Raw genomic sequence first — 20,530 nt, 5'->3', positions numbered from 1 at the left:
CTGTTTCACTTTGAAGGTGAATTTTGGGCCTTTGAAGATTGCAAGATAGGAGCATATAGGGCGGGTGTTGCATCCCCACTTAGATGGGAAGGTGCTGTGGGAAAGTTGGGGGTGGGGGAAGTTATTGGTGGTGATGGAAGAGTGGACCCTGACATTGCAGCGGCACTGGTCCCTTCAGTTGGCTGAAAAGGGAGAGGAATGGAAGATATTTTTTGTGGCATCATATTGGTGATGGCGGAGGATAATCTTTTAATTTTGGAGGCTGTTTGGGTGGAAGGTGAGGATAGGTGGCACCTTATCATGGTTCTGTGAGGGATCAAAAGAGATGAAAGTGTATGAAATGAAGTTGACATGATTGAAAGCCTTATGAATCATTTAACAGGAAAAACAAAGACGACAGTGATATTGGTTGATGGACTGACTGCCCAAAACCTGTCCACCATCTACAAGGCACAAGTCAAGAGCATGATGGAATACCCTCCACTTGCCTGGATGAGTGCAGCTCCAACAACACTCAAGGAGCTTGACACCATCCAGGACAAAACAGCCCACTTGATTGGCACCCCATCCACAAGCACACTCTGCCTCCACTACAGATGCACAGTGGCAGCAGTGTGTACCATCCACAAGATGCATGGCAGGAACTCACCAAGGCTCCTTGACAGCACCCTCAAAACCCACGACCACTACCATCTAGAAGGACAAGCACAGCAGACACATGGGGACACAACCACCTGGAAGTTCTCCTCCAAGCCACTCACCATCCTGACTTGGAAATATATCACTGTTCCTTCACTGTCGCTGGGCCAAAATCCTGGATCCCCGTCCCTAACAGCATAGTGGGTGTACCTACACCACCTGGACTGCAATGGTTCAAGAGGCAGCTTACCACCACCTTCTCTTGGGTAGTTAGGGATGGGCAATTAATGCTGGGCTACCTCGAGATGCCCACATCCCATGAATGAATGAAAAAAAAAATTGTAGATGTCAGCATCATCAGATGTTTTGAAGAAACTGGGAGAATGGAATAAAACCTTTAGGAAGCATGAAGGGAGAAAATGTACTGAGTGTACCTATAAGACTTTGTGAACTTAGAGTAGATTTTAGTGGAAAATTGATTCCCAGAAGTGGAAATTGAGGAAGGAAGTCTGAGGCAGTCCATGTGAAGATAATGGAGGGTGGAAATTAGAAGTTGATTTGAATTTCCCCAATTCCTTACGAAAAAGGCAGACAAACAGTTCAGACCTATCAAGATTCTTATACTGACATCTTTGGTTTGAAGAATGTGAATAGAGTTGAAGGAAAAGTTGTTTAATGCAGGAACAAGTTTAGTCAGGTGGAGGTGAGTGGGAATGGAGGGAGCTGTTTGAAAAGCCTTTCAAGGAAGGAGTGGGGGGACTGCTGGGGGTTAGAATTGTAGAATAACTGGATTTACAGAGTTAAAGGAGATCATTAGGACCAAGAAACTAGAAATGATTAGCATGTTTGAAGATATGGAAGAGTGGATGATATAAGTTAGAAGAGACTGAACAAGAGGAAATAAAGATCATAGAAGTAGGAAGAAACAAGTTCTATTGGACAGGAACAGGAGGAAACAATGGATCTACTGGGCAGTCCTGTTTGTGGACCTTGGGAAGGAAGTAGAAGATGACTTTTGGGGCTGGGGGTCTGAGATAGGAGGCTGTTGGGAATAGTTAGGGAAGTGATAGGCCAGATTTTCCTGTCAAAATAATGATGAGACCAGTGGTGTTTGCCATTACTTAAATGGAAATTGAATACCATTAGGTTCCCTCCTACTGCAACATCTGGTACAGTTGTTTCATATTTAGTGATGAGGCCTTGGTCCAGGGGAAGATGGGAGAAAATGTCAGAGACTTGGTGTTCAGCTTCCCCAATGGAAAACCCTGCTCACCAGTGCCTCCTTCCCTTAGCAGGTATAATGACAGTGTCAGGGTTGGATCTGAGAAAACTGAGCGCTGCAAGTTTGGTGGGGAAATAGTTTAGAGTGAATGAGAGCAGTCGGGAAATTGAGACAGCAGATGTCATGCCGGCAATTTCAAATCAAAAGCAGAGGAGGTAAAAGGCCAAAGGTGTACGGGCCCAGATGAAATGAGAATTCTGAAGAGTGGAGAAAGGGTCAGTTGGTTGAGGGGTTGGGAGATCCTTCTGGCCAAAGAAGTGGACATAGAAGCGAAGGCAATAGAAGAAGAGCTCAGCATTGTGCAAAAAGCTCAATTAATTGAGGTGGCGGTGTAAGGAGACGAAGCTGAAGCCTTCACTAAGGACTGATCATTTGTGACCAGAGAGGGCATAGTGAAACCATGACGAAGGACAAGATTGGAAGGAGGAATGGGGTCAGAAGAAAGTGAAAAGTAAAAAAGGACCAGAACCTGGTGTTGGAATCCAAAAGTTGTTGAAGCTGATGGTCCTTGATGCCTGTAAGGGAAAATAATTTGAGGTGAAGCAGGATATGGAACTGAGAATGGGGGCTGCTCTGAAATAAAATAAATTGGTGCTGATAAAGAGAATGGTCAAGAGACCATTTGGTGGCTTGTGATGTTAAGCATGATTCTTGGGAAACAATGAGGGCATGGGTTCAAGGAACATTAAATATGGGAATATCTGTGATGAAGGGTGGAATTTAAGTTGGAATCCGTGTGGAATAACTCAAAACCAGAAACAGTTGCAGAGGAAAGAAACTTGACTATGTTTTAGTAGACACATGATGAAACACTAGATGGAAGACAAAGTTCTCTGCATTAAATTTCATCTGCCAGTTGTCCGCCCATTCCACTAGCCTGTCTATGTCCTCTTGAAGTTTATCACTATTCTCCTCACAGTTGACAATAGCTCCAAACTTTGTCATCTGTAAATTTTGAAATTGTGCCCTGAACCACCTCCGCCTGCCCCAGCTCTGCAAAGTCTAGGTCATCAATATATATTAAGAAAATCTCTGGATTATTTCCTGAGCAACGTGCAAATTGGCATATGAGCAGACAGATCAGGGGAATTAATATCTGGCTGAAGGACTGCAAAAGAGGGGTTCCTAGGTTGAGAGCCAATGAGAGCTTAACAGTGCCAGAGGGGGCAAGAGGGAGATATCTAGCAAGAGCTTAAAAACAGCTAGGTGTGGAGGTGGATATTCAGGTTGTGGACCAACCGCAATGGAGAAAAATCAAGATGTAACATCACAGGGAAACAGGTAAATGGTTGGTTTGTGAACATTTTTTCTCCTTTTTCTCTTATCTTTCAAAATTTATTAATAATTGTTAGGCTTTAATAGTAGTAAGGATTATTAGCAGTAATAAAGTTTGTTGGTAGTAGGGTTTATTAATTATAAATTAATTTTAAAAAAATGAACACATAATAAAGACGGCAGGGCAGGTGACGTGTGGCAGCTGCAGAACGTGGGAGCTTACGTCTGCGGTATGTGTATTCAGCTTGAGGAACTTTGGCTCAAGGCCATTGAGATAGAGGCTGAGCTGCAGATACTGCAATACGTCAGGGAGGGGGAAAGTTACCTTGGCACTTTGCTCCAGGAGGCGGTCACACCCCTTAGGCTAGGCAGAACAGTTGGTCAATGTTCAGGGACAGAAGGGTGTGACTGCGAGTGAGGCAGGTGTGGGGAATCAGCATGTTGTGATGGAGGCGCCTCAGCCTCTGACTCTGTCCAACAGGCATGAGGTGCTTGCTATCTGTGTAGATGATAGTCGGGGGATAGATACTGTCCCCTTCAGCTGCGACCGGGAGCTCCAGAAATTGTGTTGCCTGCCTTGATGCCAGGGCCAAGCACTTCTCACACCTGGAGAAGGACTTGGAGCGAGAGGGGTAGGTTTCAGTTGTCTTGGTCCACGTGGAAACTAACGACATAGGTAGAGCCAGCAACGATGACCTGCTAAGAGAAATTGAGGAGTTAGGGCCCAAATTAAGATGCAGAGCGTCAAAGTTAATCATCTCTGGATTGTTACCTGCGCCCTGTGCCAGTTGGCGTTGGGTTAAGCTGATTAAAGAATTAAACGCATGGCTCAAAGAATGTTATGGGAAGAAGGAGTTTCGATTCATAGGGCACTGGCATCAATACTCGGAAGAGTGAGATTCCTTTGGGATGGGCTCCACCTAAACTGGGCTGGGACCAGTGTCCTGGCCAATCGTACAACTGGGGCTATGAACAGGCCTGTGCACACTAACACTCGGAGGGAAAAGGTTCAGTTGAAGGGAGATTTAGAAATCCAAAGAGAGAGGCCGAGGCAATGTGGGTAGAGACAGGCAGAATGGGACAGGAAGGGACAGAGAGCTTAACAAGAATTGTACATCAGCGAATAAGGTCATTGCAGGGAATAGAAGTTAAAAAATAAAATTAAAGGGGCACGAAGCATCTGCAATAGGATAGATGAACTCGTGGCACAAATAGAGTTAAATGGTTTCGATCTAATTGCCATTAGAGACATGGTTACAAGTTGATCAAGGTTGAGAAATAAATATTCCAGAGTGTACGCTATTTCAGAAAGACAGATAGAATAGCAATGGAGGTGGGGTAGCCCTGGCAGAAAGAAATGACATAAGGACATCAGTGAAAGAGGATCTAGCTTCAGAAGATGAAGAAGTAGAATCAGTATGGGTGGAAATTAGGTATAGTAAGAGTCAGAAACAATGATGGGAGTAGTTTATAGGGCTCCTAACAGTAGTTTTACCATTGGACAGAGCATTAAACAGAAAATTATTGGAGCTTGTAAAAAAGGCAATGTAATAATTGTGGGGCCTACTTTAATCTTCATATAGACTGGGAAACCAAATTGGCAACAGTGGTTTTGAAGATGAGTTTGTAGAATGCTTTTGTGGCAGTTTCTTGGAGCAATACTTTGTGGAGCCAACAAGGGAGAAAGCTATCTTAGATCTGGTAATGTGTAATGAAGCGGGTTAATTAGTAATGTCATAGTAAAATATCCACTGGGAAATTGAATTCCAAATTAAGTTTAAAAGTGACCTATTTCAATGCCGCAGAAGTATCTTAAACATAGCCAATTACATAGGTATGAGAGCAAAACTGGCTAAGATTAATTGGGTAAATAGACCTAAAAGTATGGTGGTAAATGAACAGTGGAAAACATTTAAAGAAACAATTCAAAATGTCCAACAAAAATACACTCCATTGGAAAACAAAAGCTCAGCCAGGAAGACCTACATGTGGCTCATTCAGGACGTTAAGGATAGTGTTAGATTAAAAGAAGAGGCTTACAATGTTGCAAAAAAGCAGTAGGAAGTCTGAGGACTGAGAATGTCTTAGAAACCAATAAAGGGCCGCCAAAAGGTTGATGAGGGAAAAATAGAATGAGAGTAAACTAGCCAGAAGTATAAAAACAGGTTGTAAGAGCTTTTATAAGTATATAAAAAGGAAGAGAGTAGCTAAAGTGAATGTTGGGCTCTTAAAAGCAGCAACAGAAGAAATAATCATGCGGTATAAGGAAATAGCAGAAACATTGAACAAAAATTTTGTCTTTCATCACAGTGCAAGACACAGGTTTCACACCAGAAATACCAGATGGTAGCCTAGGGGATAAAAAAGAGTGAGGAAATTAAGAAAATTAGTATCAGCTGAGAAAATGTATTGGAGCAGCTTAAGGGGCTAAAATCTGACAACTCACCCGGACCTGGTGGCCTTGCACCCCAGCGTTCTAAAAGTGATAGCTGCAGAGATATTGGATGTGCTGGCAATGGTTTTCTAAAATTCCTTAGATTCGGGAACAGTCCCATCAGATTGGAAGTTAGCACATATTACACCGCTTTTCAAGAAAGGAGGGAAAATTTAAAAAGTGAACCAGGCCAGTGACCCTAACACCAGTTGGGAAGATGCTGAAATCTATTATTAAGGAAGTCTTAATGATGTATTTAGCAAAATATAGTATGATTAGCACCAGTCAACATGGCTTTTTAGAACAAGTCAACGTGGTTTCACAAAAGGGAAATCCAGTTTGACAAATTTATTAAGAGTTTTTTTGAGGATGTAACTATAGTAGGGTAGATAAAGGGGACCCAGTCAATGTAGTATACCTGGGTTTCCAAAAGGCATTTCCAAAAGCCTTGCTAAAATTGTGCAGGGTTTTGGTGAGATCACATCCAGAGTACTCTGCAGTTTTAGCCTCCACCTTTAAGAAAAAAATATACTTGCATTGGAGGCTGTACAACGAAGGTTCACTAAATTGGTCCCTGGGACGAGGGGTTGTCCTATGATGAAAGGCTGAGTAAGTTGGGCCTATATTCTCTGCAGTTGAGGAGAATGAGAGGTGACCTTATTGAGTGATACAAGATTCTGCAGGGGTCTGATGGAGTAGATGCTGAGAGATTGTTTCTGCTGGCCAGGAAATCTAAAACATGAATGCACAGTTTCAGGTCAAGGGGCTGATCTTTTAAGACTTAGATTAGGAGAAATTACGTAAGTCAAAGAGTTGTGAATCTATGGAATTCTCTAGCCCAGAGGGTTGTGGATGCTCCATTGTTGAATAAATTTAAGGTTGGATAGACAGCTTTTTAGTATTTCAGGGAATAGAGGGATATGGGTATCAGGCAGGAAGGTAGGACCGAAGCCCAAGATCAGCCACGATCGTATTGGCGGAGCAGGCTCAACAGGCCATATGGTCTACTCATCCTATTTCTTGTGTTCTTGTACGTATCTCAAAGGGTTCCAATGTTTCCCCGTCATAGCTGACCCTAACCATCATCATGTTAAGGAAAGAGAAGATCACATTGAGCAGCTTTGGCGAGCAGCCAGTTTTCTCCAGCAGCTTAAATAGGCTGCCTCTGCTCACACGGTCAAATGGCTGCTGAGATCGATGAAGACAATATATAATAGTCACCTTTGTTCACAGCTTTTCTCTTGCAGCTTCCAGACTGGGAAGATCATGTCAATTATAGATCCTCCAATTCTGAGACCACACTGAGGTTCGGGATAGGTGCATTCAGCCAAGATTTGCAGTCTGACCAAGCCAATGTGAGCAAATACTTTTCCCATGATGCTCAGCAAGGAGAAGCCTCGATAGTTGTTGCAATTGCTGTGATTGCCCTTGTTCTTGTACAGTCATAATCTTTACATCACGCGCATCCAGAGACACTGCCCCCCTCCCTCCAGCAGAGACGAAGTTTTTACAGATGCTGCAGGAGTGCCAGTTTCCGGCTCTTGATGAGTTTAGGCGGCACAGCATCACCTGGAGCTTTCCCCGGGGCAAGCAAGTCAGTAGCTTTGCTAAGCTTCTCCTCTATGGATTTGATATAGAGTCCTGCTATGACACGCGGGCATTTAATGGTATCTAGAGGTTCCTTGGTGACAGTGTTCTCCCGAGAGTAAAACTCAAGGTGGTGTTCCACCCATCTCTCCAATTGTTTATTGTAGTTGGTGATGATCTTCCCTGCCTTTGTTATCAATGCTGATGGACCTGTTGCCTTTTGGATCCTTTCATACATGCACTCACATTCCCTGTGTCAAAGGACGTCTGGTTATCCTGTCAGAGTTGAAACCAGTCGGCGCACCGCCTATCAGTTTGTTGGACGTTAGTTGGAGTGACTCTTTGTGCATTCAGAGTTTCCTTGCTCGAACCTCTCTTGTGATTAATAAGAGCGGACTGTTTGGCTTCAATGACAGGCTTCATTACAGTGATGTTAGCCTCAAACCAGTAAGCATTATCCACCCTTGCTTCCCAAATGTTGAGAGTGCGATATTATAGATGGTGTCTCAGCATGTTTCATTTTGCTTCTGCACTGTGGGGGGGGGATTGCCAGAGAGCACCTGTTCAATCAAGTTGCAGAACTATTGGTTTTTTATCTGGGTAGGCAGTATGGCTAACATTGATATGAGGGTCTCATTTCTGCTTTGAATGAAGGAACTTCAAGGGTTGCACCCTCGCCCTAGTGCCCACCAGGGAGTGACCTGTATTACAGCTGGTGCTGTGGTAGCTGTGTGTCTTGAGATTGCTATTCAGAGAGTCATGTCTGGTGATGATCAAATCCAGCTGCTGCCAATGTCCTGATCTTGCATGTCTCCAGGACACTTTGCGGCATGGTTTGTTCTGAAAGGTGTTAGACCATAAAGCTTGTGGTAGAGCAAGCAGTACCTAGCTGTTATCATTTATCTTTCCCAGGCCATGATGTACAAGACAGGAAGGCCATGCCTCATGGTCTGCACGCACTCTTGCCTTGAAACCCCCTAGTAGGTAAAGATGTTCTGATTTGGGGATTCTGCTGATAGCAGGGGAGGCGGTGGCGTAATGATATTGTCACTGGACTGGTAATCCAGAGACCCAGGGTAATGCTCTGGATTCAAATCCCACCACAGATTTGAATTCAATAATAGAAAAACATGGAATTAAAAGCCTACAACTGCAGGAACTCACCAAGGCTCCTTAGACCGCACCTTCCAAACCCATGACCACTACCATCTAGAAGGACAAGGGCAGCTCACCATCCTGATTTGGAAATATATAGCCATTCCTTCACTGTCGCTGGGTCAAAATCCTGGAACTCCCTCCCTAACAGCTCTGGGTGTACCTACACCACATGAACTGCAGTGGTTCAAGAGAGCTGTTCACCACCACCTTAAGGGCAATTGGCGATGGGCAATAAATGCTGGCCTAGCCTGCGATGCCCACATCCCGTAAATGAATTTTTAAAAAATTCTAATGGAACTGGTTTTTGGTTCTGTAATGGAACACAGCATTGGAGTATAGATACTCATGAGGTTAACTGGCCCTGTTTTGAGTTGAGAGTTAGATGGTGAGAGCACCTTCTGAACCATTTGCGAGGGGGTCCGATTATTGGAAGTAGTGAGTTCCTTTCAACAAAGTCTACACTACACCTTGTTCATGCATTTCCTCTGAACTCTTTGCCTGCCAGATGAACTTATAATGCTTTTCTTCTAGTGATATGCCCTGAGCATGCCTGGTCTCTTTGTAGGGATGCCATATTGATTGTTCAACCTATCAAGTTCCATGTTGATCGCAGCTGACCAGCTGCAAGTCGTCTTGTCAGTCCCCTACAGATGGCCCTATCGTTTTAGCTTGCCAGTTGAAGAGTTGGCACTTTCTTTTTCCTTGTTTGCCTAATGCAATGAATTCCATTCACTTGTTGAGCAGAAACTCTAAACTCCAAGCCCCCATTGAAGCAGATGGATCATGTTGGGTCAGCACCTTACTAGTCAGGGGCTGCCTGATTTGAGCTGGGAGGTGGTTGACCAGGGGACACGATGGTCTGTCCTATCATCGGAGGCAGCCTGTTGCACCTGTTCTATACACCAATCGAGTTGGGCATATCACTCGTAATTCCTGTCCCCAAGTAGTGCTAATGCTGTGCAGGGAAACTGGAGTATCCCCTCCAGGGCACAAGCCTGGGCAAAATTTATGGAGACCCTGTGCTGCCCAAGTGTCAAGCTCCTCTTCTCAACCTCCCTGGTTGAGTCTAAAGGAATGAAAAGCACAATATTTGGTATTGGCTTGTTTGCAGGAGTTGCCAGAAAAATGATATATTTAGATGTCAGTCCGCCAGGTTTTTTATCAGGATTTATTCTATTTGCCTTCAACTCTCCTGAGGTATCCACAAGGTAGTGGAGTTAATGGCCCACAGCTGGATGTACGGTTCATGAGTGCCAGGGCATGTCCAAATGCCAGTGGGCTTGGAACTGCATGTCATGGTGGGTGTGGGAGCCCTCTGAGTTCCTCTGAAGCTTTAGCCTTGGCCTCTTAGGAGTCCAGTTTTTGTGTATTGTCATGAGGAGGCACAGCTAAGAATTTGCTAATGGAGAGGCTGTGTACTGACAGAGAGAGACTTAACCATTTGATTTTCTCTTTTTGTTCCTCAACTCCACCTGGACCTGCACCTTCCAAGTCGTAAGTGACCTCGTTATTCTTCCTACCAAAATGTACTGCATTACATTGTTTTGTGTTGAGCTTCATTTGCCAATTTTTTGTCCATTCTGAAAGTTTATTAATGTCCTGCTGTTGCAGTACTCTTCAGTATTGACTACCCTCCAATTTGGTATCATCTGCAAATTTAGGGATTATGTTGCTAGCCAACGGTGTGGGCTAAAAATAAGCAAACTAGCACACAAGCAGAAACATGCTAACTCTCTTCACCCACACACTAGATGCATCACATTGACCTGTTTGATTAGGAAAGAGGCATATATTAAGTACATAGACAACCAAGAAGTACATGATAAAGATATAATGCAAAGAGATTAGAAGTCAAAACAAATTAAGGCAAAGTGGAGCTATGAAATTAAATTATCAAGGAACATAAAACAAGAGAGTAAAATATTTTGCAGGTGCACCAGAAAATGAAGACTGTGATAGGAATAGGATCAATAAGGGATAGACAAAATAATGCCAGAGGTATTCGGCAGGGAGATATAACAGGTAGACATGACATTGAATAATTAATTTTGTAATGAGATAAGAGTAATGCAATAAAAAAAAGGATGCATGGAATAAACTGATGAAACTCACGGCAAATCCCCCAACCCGGGTAGACTCCTCCAAACATTTTAAAAGAATCTAGGGAAGGGATAGCAGAACCATTGCTGCACCTATTTAATAATTTGTAAGGGCATAGTGCCAGAGGACTGGCAGATGGATAACATAATTCCAATATTTAAGAGGGGAGATTACACATACTTAGGTTATTATAGACCAGTCAGCTTAACATTGGTGACAGGAAAAATAATCGTATTCTTACTAAAGAAGAGAATAGAAGAAAATGTAGAAAAAATAAATCTAATAATGAATAATCAGCATAGATATCAAAAGGAAAAATCTTGCTTGGCTATCCTTATTGATTTTTTTTGAGGTGATAGAAGAGTAGACAATGGTAATGTAGTAGATGTAATTTATCTGGATTTTTGAAAGGCCTTTGTTAAGGTGCCCCTTAATAGACTAATGAATAAGGTCAGAGAATGTTAGGGAATAAGGAACAAAGTGAATTGTTAGCTGGCTTTAAAACAAAGCAGAGTGTGGGAATAAAGGGTAATTGTTCAGATTAACAGAAGGTAGTAGGTGGTGTTTCACAATGATCATTGCTGGGATCACTGCTGATTGCAATTTACAGGAATGATTTGGAATTTAGAATCAAAAAACCAATCTAAATTTGCAGATGATACCAAATTGGAGGGCAGTCAATACTAAAGAGGACTGCAACAGCAGGATAAAAATAAACTTTCAGAATGGACAAAGAATTGGCAAATGAAGTTCAACACAAAAATGTAAAGTAGTACACTTTGGAAGAAAGAATAGAGAAGTGACTTAGTGCTTGGAAGGTGCAGGTCTAGGTGGAGTCAAGGAGCAAGGAATTTCTGAGCACACGCGCCAATTGCTAAAGGTTGCACCACAGAAAAAAAGACAAATGCAAGCTAAGCACTCAGCTTTATTTCCAGAGAGATAGAATTGAAATGTAGGATAGGAATGCTAAACCTGTGTTGAACCTTGGTTAGACCACGCTTAGTGTACTATGTGCAGTGTGGTTGCCAAATTATACGAAGGATATAGAGGCACTGAAGAGGGTGGGGAGAAGATTTACAAAATGACGCTAGAGATTTGAGAGTATGCAAATCAGAAAAGGATTGACAGGCTGGGCTTCTTATGAATAAAGCAGGCCTATTAGAGGTGTTCAAAATTATGAAAGGTTTTCATAGAATATCCATTTGTGGGGAAGACCATAACTGGGAGTTATCAAATAGGCAATCACCAAGAAATCCAAAAGGGAATTCAGAAGAAACTTTCCCCAAAGTGTGGTGAGAATGTGGAATTTGCTACGACAGGAATGGCTGGAGTGAATAGTATAAATGCATTAAAAGGGAAGTTAGACATGCATATGAGGAGAAAGGAGTAGAAGATTGTTAGATTTAGATGAGGAAAGATAGGAGGGGGCTCAAGTGGAGCATAAACACCTGTAGGGCCGAATGGTCGGTTTTAATACTGAATTTTAAAAATTCATTCTCGGACTGTGGGCTTCACTGGCTGGGCCAGCATTTATTGCCCATCCCTAGTTGTCCTTGAGAAGGTGGTGGTGAGCTGCCTTCTTGAACCACCGCAGTCCATGTGGTGTAGGTACACTGTGCTGTTAGGAAGGGAGTTCCAGGATTTTGACCCAGTGACGGTGAAGGAATGGCGATATATTTCCAAGTCAGGATGGTGAGTGACTTGGAAGGGAACTTCAGGTGGTGGTGTTCCCATTTGTCTGCTGCCCTTGCCCTTCCAGATGGTAGTGGTCGTGGGTTTGGGAGGTGCTGTTGAAGGAGCCTTGGTGAATTGCTGCTGTGCATCTTGTAGATGGTACATGCTGCTGCTACTGTGCGTCGGTGGTAGAGGGAGTGAATGTTTGTGGATGTGGTGCCAATCAAGTGGGCTGCTTTGTCCTGGATGGTGTCAAGCTGCACGAGTGTTGTGGGAGCTGCACTCATCAGGCAAGTGGGGAGTATTCCATCACACTCCTGACTTGTGCCTTGTAGATGGTGAACAGGCTTTGGGGAATCAAGAGGTGAGTTACTCATTGCTGGATTCCTAGCCTCTGACCTGCTCTTGTAACCACAGTATTTATATGGCTAGCCCTGTTCAGTTTCTGGTCAATGGTAACCCCCAAGATGTTGATAGTGGGGATTCAATGATGGTAATGCCATTGAATGTGAAGGGGTGATGGTTGGATTCTCTCTTGTTGGAGATGGTCATTGCCTGACACTCGTGTGGCACGAATGTTACTTACCACTTGTCAGCCCAAGCCTGGATATTGTCCAGGTCTTGCTGCATTTGGACATGGACTGCTTCAGTATCTGAGGAGTCACGAATGGTGCTGAACATTGTGCAATTATCAGCAAACATCCCCACTTCTGATCATTGATGAAGCAGCTGAAGATGGTTGGGCCGAATATCCTATGGAATAGTGTGGTATGCAGGAGTTATTAAATGACAAAAAGGTTGATGGTGCATTTGCAGCATTTAACATGTACAAAGTGTTTGTCTAAATCCTCTTGAGTTCTGAAAATCACTTAAAGCAATTAAGTCTTTACAGAATTTTCATTTTTTATGCTCATCAGGTGAAGAATATGAATGCAATAAAATTGAATAATTACTTGGTGTTCACCTGGGTCACTTAAGACCCGTAACTGAAACTTGCAACCCTGAGTAGATGTCATCCTTGAATTGAGGGACAACCGACGATAATTCAAATAGTGGAAAAATGTAGCATTTTAAATCAACTTTCTAAGTTTCCTGTATGTCAGAAGTTCAAATATTATCACTAGAGTTTCTGCCAGCTACCCAAAAGAAAAATGTACCATCATATTACAAAATAGTACAAAACAACAGGATTCCTGTCAGTGAGCACCAAAAATAAGTAATTCAGATGAGTGCAAATCTGATATCAGGTACACTGTAATTTCCCCCACCTGACCCTCAAGGGCCCTGTAATGGTCTGAAAATATGTTTGGAAATGTGTTGTTAAATTTCCTGTTTTCAAGGTGGCATTATTATCTTTGCCTTAATACATTCAATTCAGTAGTTACGCTGCGTAAAGGCTTGTGTGTCTATCCTTGCTGAAATCAAAACTCTGGCTAAAAGCAAAATACGGTGGATGCTGGAAATCTGAAATAAAAACAGAAAATGCTGGAAAAACTTAGGTCTGGCAGCTTCTTTCTGAAGAAGAGTCATACAGACTTGGAACGTTAATTCTGTTCCTCTCTCCACAAATGCTGCCAGGCCTGCTGAGTTTTTCCAGCATTTTTTGTTTTTATATCAGAACTCTGGCACTGAGCATTAAGAGATGTACATTTATGACTTGCCACACTGTGGTGCTGCGAACTGGCACAACATAACTGTATATATAAGGCATCTATAAAAAGGATAGTTTAAATTTGAACTTTCTCAGGACAATAATTTATTTTACCTAAAAATTGAAATTGTTACTGAATTTTTAAAAATCTAATTAGAAACACTCTTTTCATATGTTAAAAATACCCTTTCTGTTAATTAGTAAACGTTGGGTGTCAAATTATGTTGGGAGTAATGGAGCACCAGAAATTTGATTGTTAGCAGGGCAATATATTTTGCATGCACTTTCAGAAGGAATCTCTGCTGTGCAAACAGCTATAGATTAGCAATCAAGTGATTGGGAAGATTAATGACTACCCATGTAGCTAGCTAATTTAGAACAATATCTGCTAATTAATTGCAAATTATCTGCTTTCACCGTTAAGCCTCAAGGAAAGGTTGGGGGAGGGGGTGGGGGCGGTGGGGGTAAGGTGGGTGGGGGGTGAGGAATGCAAACTAGTTAAGATTTTTGTCCCACAGATTGATTTGGTGTTGACAGGTAACTCATTGTATACATTTCGATTAATTAAAAAGAAATCCAATGTCAGTACTGAAAATGCTCTCCTGTTGCCATTGTTTGTAACTGAGTCTTTACAAATACAGTGTTGTGATGTTTGTTCTGTGATAATGAAGAAAGAATTATCTGACCCAGTTAACTTGCATGCCTTTTTAAAGTTTTGATTGAATCATCTTGTCATGTTTTCTTAATAATTTAAAAAGGCAAAAATAAGTTTATTTTAATGGAAGTTTTGTGCCTGATGGCAGTGATTTGTTGTATTGAAAGTTTCTGATAAAAAAGCTTGTATGCACGTTCAGTCTTTTAAATTGTTTTTTCTTCCAAGTGTCTTTGTTGACAGATGGTAATCAAACTTTTCCTGCAGCTTGTATTTCCTGACTGGTTTTCTGTTTGGTCAAGAATGAAATTGCACCAAATTGAAAACCACCTACCTACTAAATTGTCATTACACTTGTTTAACTGCAATTGCATCAGATTGGTATGCAGTAATAATTCATGTGCCTCTTCTGCATTGGATGCATGTACTAAAAATTGTTGGTGTGCGTATGCCTTGCATATTCTGTTCTCTGTACCTTGTGTCATCTCTGGTTAAAGAGTGACATGTATATGTAACAAAATCTTTGTACACTATATCATGCACATTTAACATATTTATTGGAAACTCAAGTAACTGTTACTCTTTTCGGGACTGTGAAGGAACTATTCAGTGTTAAGGGTATAGTGTTTGTGGCACACAATAACTGATATTTACAGCATATCAAAGTGCACATTCTAGCCATGGCTGCTACAAATCATTTGAAGTGCTTTATGATTTTTTCACCATTCTTCCTCTTAAGTGCAGTTTTTAATATTCAAAATGGGCGATTAACAACATTTAAAGAAACAAACTACATTTTTGGTAGTAACATGATTTGTTTCTTTTAATGGCTTTATATATTCTAAGTTATAGAAACGCAAAGATTTAATAACAAGATTGGTACTAGAGGCCTCAGGATACCCTAAAAGCCCAGGCTTGGAACTGATTTTTGTGTGTAACTGACCCTAAGATGAATTTGGATTGTGCAGTTTGAGCATGTGTCGTGTGCTTCATTTCCCAAGATGCATCAGCACCATACGGTCAGCTGTACAGATTGATTTTTTTCTAGCTGCCCGGACTTTTTACTTGGCTTTTCTTCAAATAATCTTGAAAGCCAGGAGAACAATTTTAAAAGTCTTATTACGGTAAAATATGAATAAAAATTTTAGAGACAGTGTATATGTTGAGAGATAATGGAAATATGTGAATTCACATCTGATCACATAGCTGTTAGTTTTATTTTATGTAAACTTCAGAAATTGCATTAACTTGGGGGGTGAGATGGAAGAAGTAGGGAGAGTGAAACGATAGAAGAAAAGGAAGGACAGAGTGGGAAAGTGAAGGATGGGCATGTGAGAGGAGATAGAGAATTGGGGGAAGCATGAATAATTAGATGAGGGAATTTAGAGAGAACTGATTGATATATGACTGCTTTCATCACATTTTTTATATAACCCAGGTATGAAGGAAGTGAGTGCAGAATTATTAGAGTTCATGAGTGTGGTTAACTTTCTAAAAATATGGGTGATCAATGTTGCCTGTTTGGTAGAACGGCCATGTGGGCAGATTTTTGGACGAGCATTCTGTAAATTTGTGGACGTTTTTGAAAAGCTGGCAGTATAGTGATGTAGGTTTTATTCAGAAGATCCACAGTAAGATCAATAATAGTATTTTATTCTTAAAGTAAAAGCATTTCCGGAACACACAGACATGATCTTAAAATTAGGGATCTAGGCCACTTAGGAGTGAGATCAAGAAGTACTTTCATATATAAGTTAGTGAAAATTTGAAACTATCTTCCGAAAAGCTTTGGATGCTGAGTTAGTTGAGATTTTCAACACAAAAGTTTGATGTCTTTTTGTTTGGTAAGGGTATCAAAGGATTTGAACCAAGGTGGATAAATGGGAATTGAAGTAGAGATCAATCATGATCTATTGGAGCGCCAGAACATCTGGAGATGCTGAATGGCCTACTACTAGAATCACCAGGTTATATCATTTTAGCATCACTGCCCCCAATACCTCAAACTATAATTTTGCATCAACTGGGCTGATGGCAGTCTATATAATTTAAGATGAGAGATCCTCCAGAATTTAACCACATATAGGAATGTGATCATCATAAGATAGTAAAGCTGAGTTGAGTGGTTACCAAGGTTATCTCAGAACAAAATATTGTGATGAAGTTGCAGATAGTAAACAATTCTACAACTAAGGGACACTTTCTCTCATTCATGGAAAAAAAACACTTAGTTGCCAGAAAAAATACCTTTATCAAATTTAAATATTGCACACTGTTGCCTGATATGACTAAGATCAGTTGTATTAGTTTATTTTCTGTTCTTTTCTGCTACTTGTTTTTTTCAGGTCACCTATGAAATCCACAAGGAGAGTTTATCCAGAATGTTTGAAGAGTACCAAAGACAAGATGAAAGCACAAAACAAGCTTTGACCATTCAAACCATCTCTGAGGTTAGCAGCACACAAAAAGCCACGGTTCAGAAAGATATTATTGAGGTCAAGAGTGTACCTCATGATGAAAATGTTGACAAACAATTAGAAAAAGCAGAAGTTTTCAAGCAATTTGAAGGCGACCAGGAAACCAGAACTGTAAGCACAGAAGTACATCAGAAAAACTTGGAACAGACAGACAAAATAAAAGAAGCAACTGTACCATCTCATGGTCCTGAAATAGAAAAGGTGGCAGCACAAGTTGATCAGATATCAAATAAACTACCAGATTCTCTGGAAAGTTCCAAAGTGGAGAAATCTGAAGTAACTGAAGTGTATATGGACAATTTGGACTGCTCAGCTGTATCTTCCGCTGGATGTTCAGCTAGTTCAACACAGGTGTTCGTGGAGGAAATTACTTCAGTTCCTTCACTGTCAGTCGAGGAGAAAATGGCAATAGAAAATACTGCAAGTGAGCAAGAACATAATATTGCACTAGAACCTTGTGATCCAAAGGTTGATATGGTAGAATATTCAAGCAATGGGGAGCATGAGAACCGTATAAATAGTCAAGAGAACAGTGTCACAGAACTTCATGCCATTTCTCAAGAACGAGATAGTACTTCGACTTCTGCATCCAAAGAGACTGCAAGCTGTCCAGAAGCAGTTTCAAATAATTCTGCATCTGGACTACAGGAAGAGGTGGTCAAAGTGAGAAAAGAGATGGAAAAATTGCAAACAGAATCGACTACTGAACCTTCAAAGCAGTTGGACAGCCACACTGCTGAAACTAGCACTCAAAACAGTAATAAACTAGATAAAGACATTGGATCAACTGCCACAAAAACTAGAGAGTTGAGAGTCCCATCTGTTAAAGAAATTGCTAGACTGGATGTGTCTAATGTTGCATCTGATACTGAGAGGTTGGAACTTAGAGCAAGTATAAGTCAAGAATCTACAACTGTACCAAAGCCTTCCATTCAGGTAATAAACTTTATTGTAATTGAAAGTTAAATGTTCAACTTTGATAGGTTTTCCTTTGCTGTTTTTCAAATTTTTTTGGTTTTATTTGAAACATAGTACTTGTAGAGGTTGTAAAAATAGAAAATGCGAGAAAAACTCTGGAGTCCGGGGTCATCTGTGGAGAGAAACAGAGCTAACGTTTCCAGAGAATGACCTCCCACCAGTATTTTCCTTTTGTGTTATTTGGTTACTTGTTACCATTGCAGTGTTCTTGTGCATACTTCAGCCAAACTGCTGGAAGTCAATCCTGTACTCCCTTTATCTTGTAACTTCCTAAGGCATTTTGCATTATAATTTTTATTGGAATGAGCTAATTAAGGCATTTCAATTAATCTAGCCTGTAATTGAAATGAAGTTGTCCTTCATAGAATTTTATGTTTTGCCAACTGATGATGTAAAATGATTTTAAGAGAATTGAAGCACATGTTTTTGGTCTAATGGTCTTACTAAGGGAACCATTAATAGACAAAATTAAATTTTCATAATTCTTCTGTTTCTTTATGTAGGTATTTACATTATTTTAGTATGGTTTTGAATTGGAGCATGTGGAAATTAAATTGCTTTACATAACAGTCCTGACCTGAACTTACTGAAATCATTACTGGCTACAAGAGCAGGTCAGAGGCTAGGAATTCTGGAAAGTTGTGACATGCCTATTTGAAAGATAAAATGCCGTTCCAGTGAAGCTCAGCAGGAAGCTTGAAGAATGGTGTGAGGACAGAGGGGTGCTGGTGGGGTGGAGAATTAAAATGGCAAGTGAGCGGAAACTCGGTATCACACTTGCTGACTGAATGGAGGTGCTCAGCAAAATGGTCAACCAATCTTTGTTTGGTTTCTTAATGTACAGGAGACCACATTATGAGCAATGCAGTATACCAATTTGAAACAAGTCCAAGTAAATTACTGTTTTACTGAGGAGGAGTGTTTTTTGATCCTGGACAGTGGGAAAGGAGGTGGTGGGAAGGCAGGTGTTGCTGCATCTCCACTTGCACAGTAAAGTTGCCCCAAGGGTAGAAGTGTGGGCAATGGGACAGATGTAGCTGAGAGCTTTGTCAGCCACGGTGGAAAGGAATCCTCAGTTCATGACAACACAAGATATATTGGAAGCATTGATTTGGGTAGGTGGCATCATCAGTATAGATGAGATGCAGAAAATGTGAAATTGGAGCAGAGATCTTACAGGAAGCCGGTGGGAGGAAGTATGAACAAAGCAGCTATAGGATTTGGTGGACTTATAGCAGATATTGGTTGACGGCCTATCCCCAGAAATGAAAAAAGACAAGTTGAAGAAGGGAAGAATCAGAGATAGACCATATGAGGATAAGAGGGAATTGGAAACAAAGTTGATTTAAACATTCCAGTTTGGGGCAAGAGCTGGAAGTGGAACTGATACAGTCATCAATGTACTGGAAATAGAGATAAGGGAGAAGGCCTGAGTAGGACTTGATCTATGCATCTCATGAGAAGGAAGGCATAGTTTAGATTCATATGAGTTCCCTAGCAAAGCCTTTTATTTGGAAGGAGTGAGTGGAGTCAAAGGAGAATAATCTATAATATAGAACAAGTTCAGACAGACAGAGGAGCGTGGTGGTGGATGTAGACTGGTTGGATCTCAATTCAAGGAAAATGTGAAGAGTCTGCAGGCCATCTTTGTTTGAAGGACTGGAAGTCCATGGGAAAAGAGGTCATTAGGGCCAGGCAACTGTTAAGACTGGAGGAGGGCATCAGATAAGTCACGGATGTAGATTGCAGGAGCCTGGACAAAGAAAAAGTAGAATCAAGGTTGGAAGAAACAAGTCTGATGAAGCAAGAATGGGCTGAAATGATTGGATTACCAAACAGTCTACTTTGTGGATCTTGAGAAGGAGGTAGAAGCAAGCTGTGTGGAATTGGGGCTCCATGAAGTTGGAGGCTGTGAACAACACCAAATCATTGATGGCCTGGGATGTAATGCCTTGCAGTTCAGCGATGGGATCAGGGTTCAGGGACGTTGAAGGAGGTTTTGGAGAGTTGATGTTCAGCCTTCGCAGGGTAGAGGTCTGTTTATCAAATGACAGCACTGTCCTTGTCAGAAGATTTAGTTACGAGCAGTAATGTTTTGTGTCCAGAAAAAGGGACATAATATTTGAAGCAGTCCATATCCAAATGCAGCAGGACTTGGATAATATCCAGGCTTGGGCTGACAAGTGGCAAGTAACATTGTCGTCACACAAGTGCCAGGTAATGACCATCTCCAACAAGAGAGAATCTAACCATTGCCCCTTGACATTCAATGACATTACTATCATGAGCCCCCCACTATGAACATCCTGGGGGTTACCATTGACCAAAAACTGAACTGGACTAGCTATATAAATACTGTGGCTACAAGAGCAGGTCAGAGGCTAGGAATTCTGTGGAGAGTAACTCACCACCTGACTCCTCAAAGCCTGAACACCATCAACAAGACACAAGTCAGGAGTGTGATGCAATACTCTCCACTTATTTGGATGAGTGCAGTTCCAACAACATTCAAGAAGCTTGACAACATCCAGGACAAAGCAGCCTGCTTGATTGGCATCCCATCCACAAACATTCACTTCCTCCACCACTGACCAACAGTGGCAGCAGTGTGTACCATCTACAA

The 20,530-nt window shown here is 41.4% G+C and overlaps 1 protein-coding gene across 1 annotated transcript in view; it reads left to right on the top strand.

Annotated features, from left to right (window-relative positions):
- lrba (LPS-responsive vesicle trafficking, beach and anchor containing) overlaps positions 1-20,530 on the top strand; it is a 913,498-nt gene that overhangs the window by 173,379 nt on the left and 719,589 nt on the right. Inside the window, exon 22 of the mRNA XM_078541260.1 lies at positions 16,798-17,865. Within this exon, the coding sequence (XP_078397386.1) occupies positions 16,798-17,865 (1,068 nt within the window). The remainder of the gene's footprint in view (positions 1-16,797; positions 17,866-20,530) is intronic.

Source organism: Cetorhinus maximus, chromosome 1 (genome assembly GCF_964194155.1).
Source record: "Cetorhinus maximus chromosome 1, sCetMax3.hap1.1, whole genome shotgun sequence".
Lineage (NCBI taxonomy): Eukaryota > Metazoa > Chordata > Chondrichthyes > Lamniformes > Cetorhinidae > Cetorhinus > Cetorhinus maximus.
The sequence above is the reverse complement of the archived record's forward strand: the minus strand, read 5'-3'. Positions and strand labels throughout refer to the sequence as shown.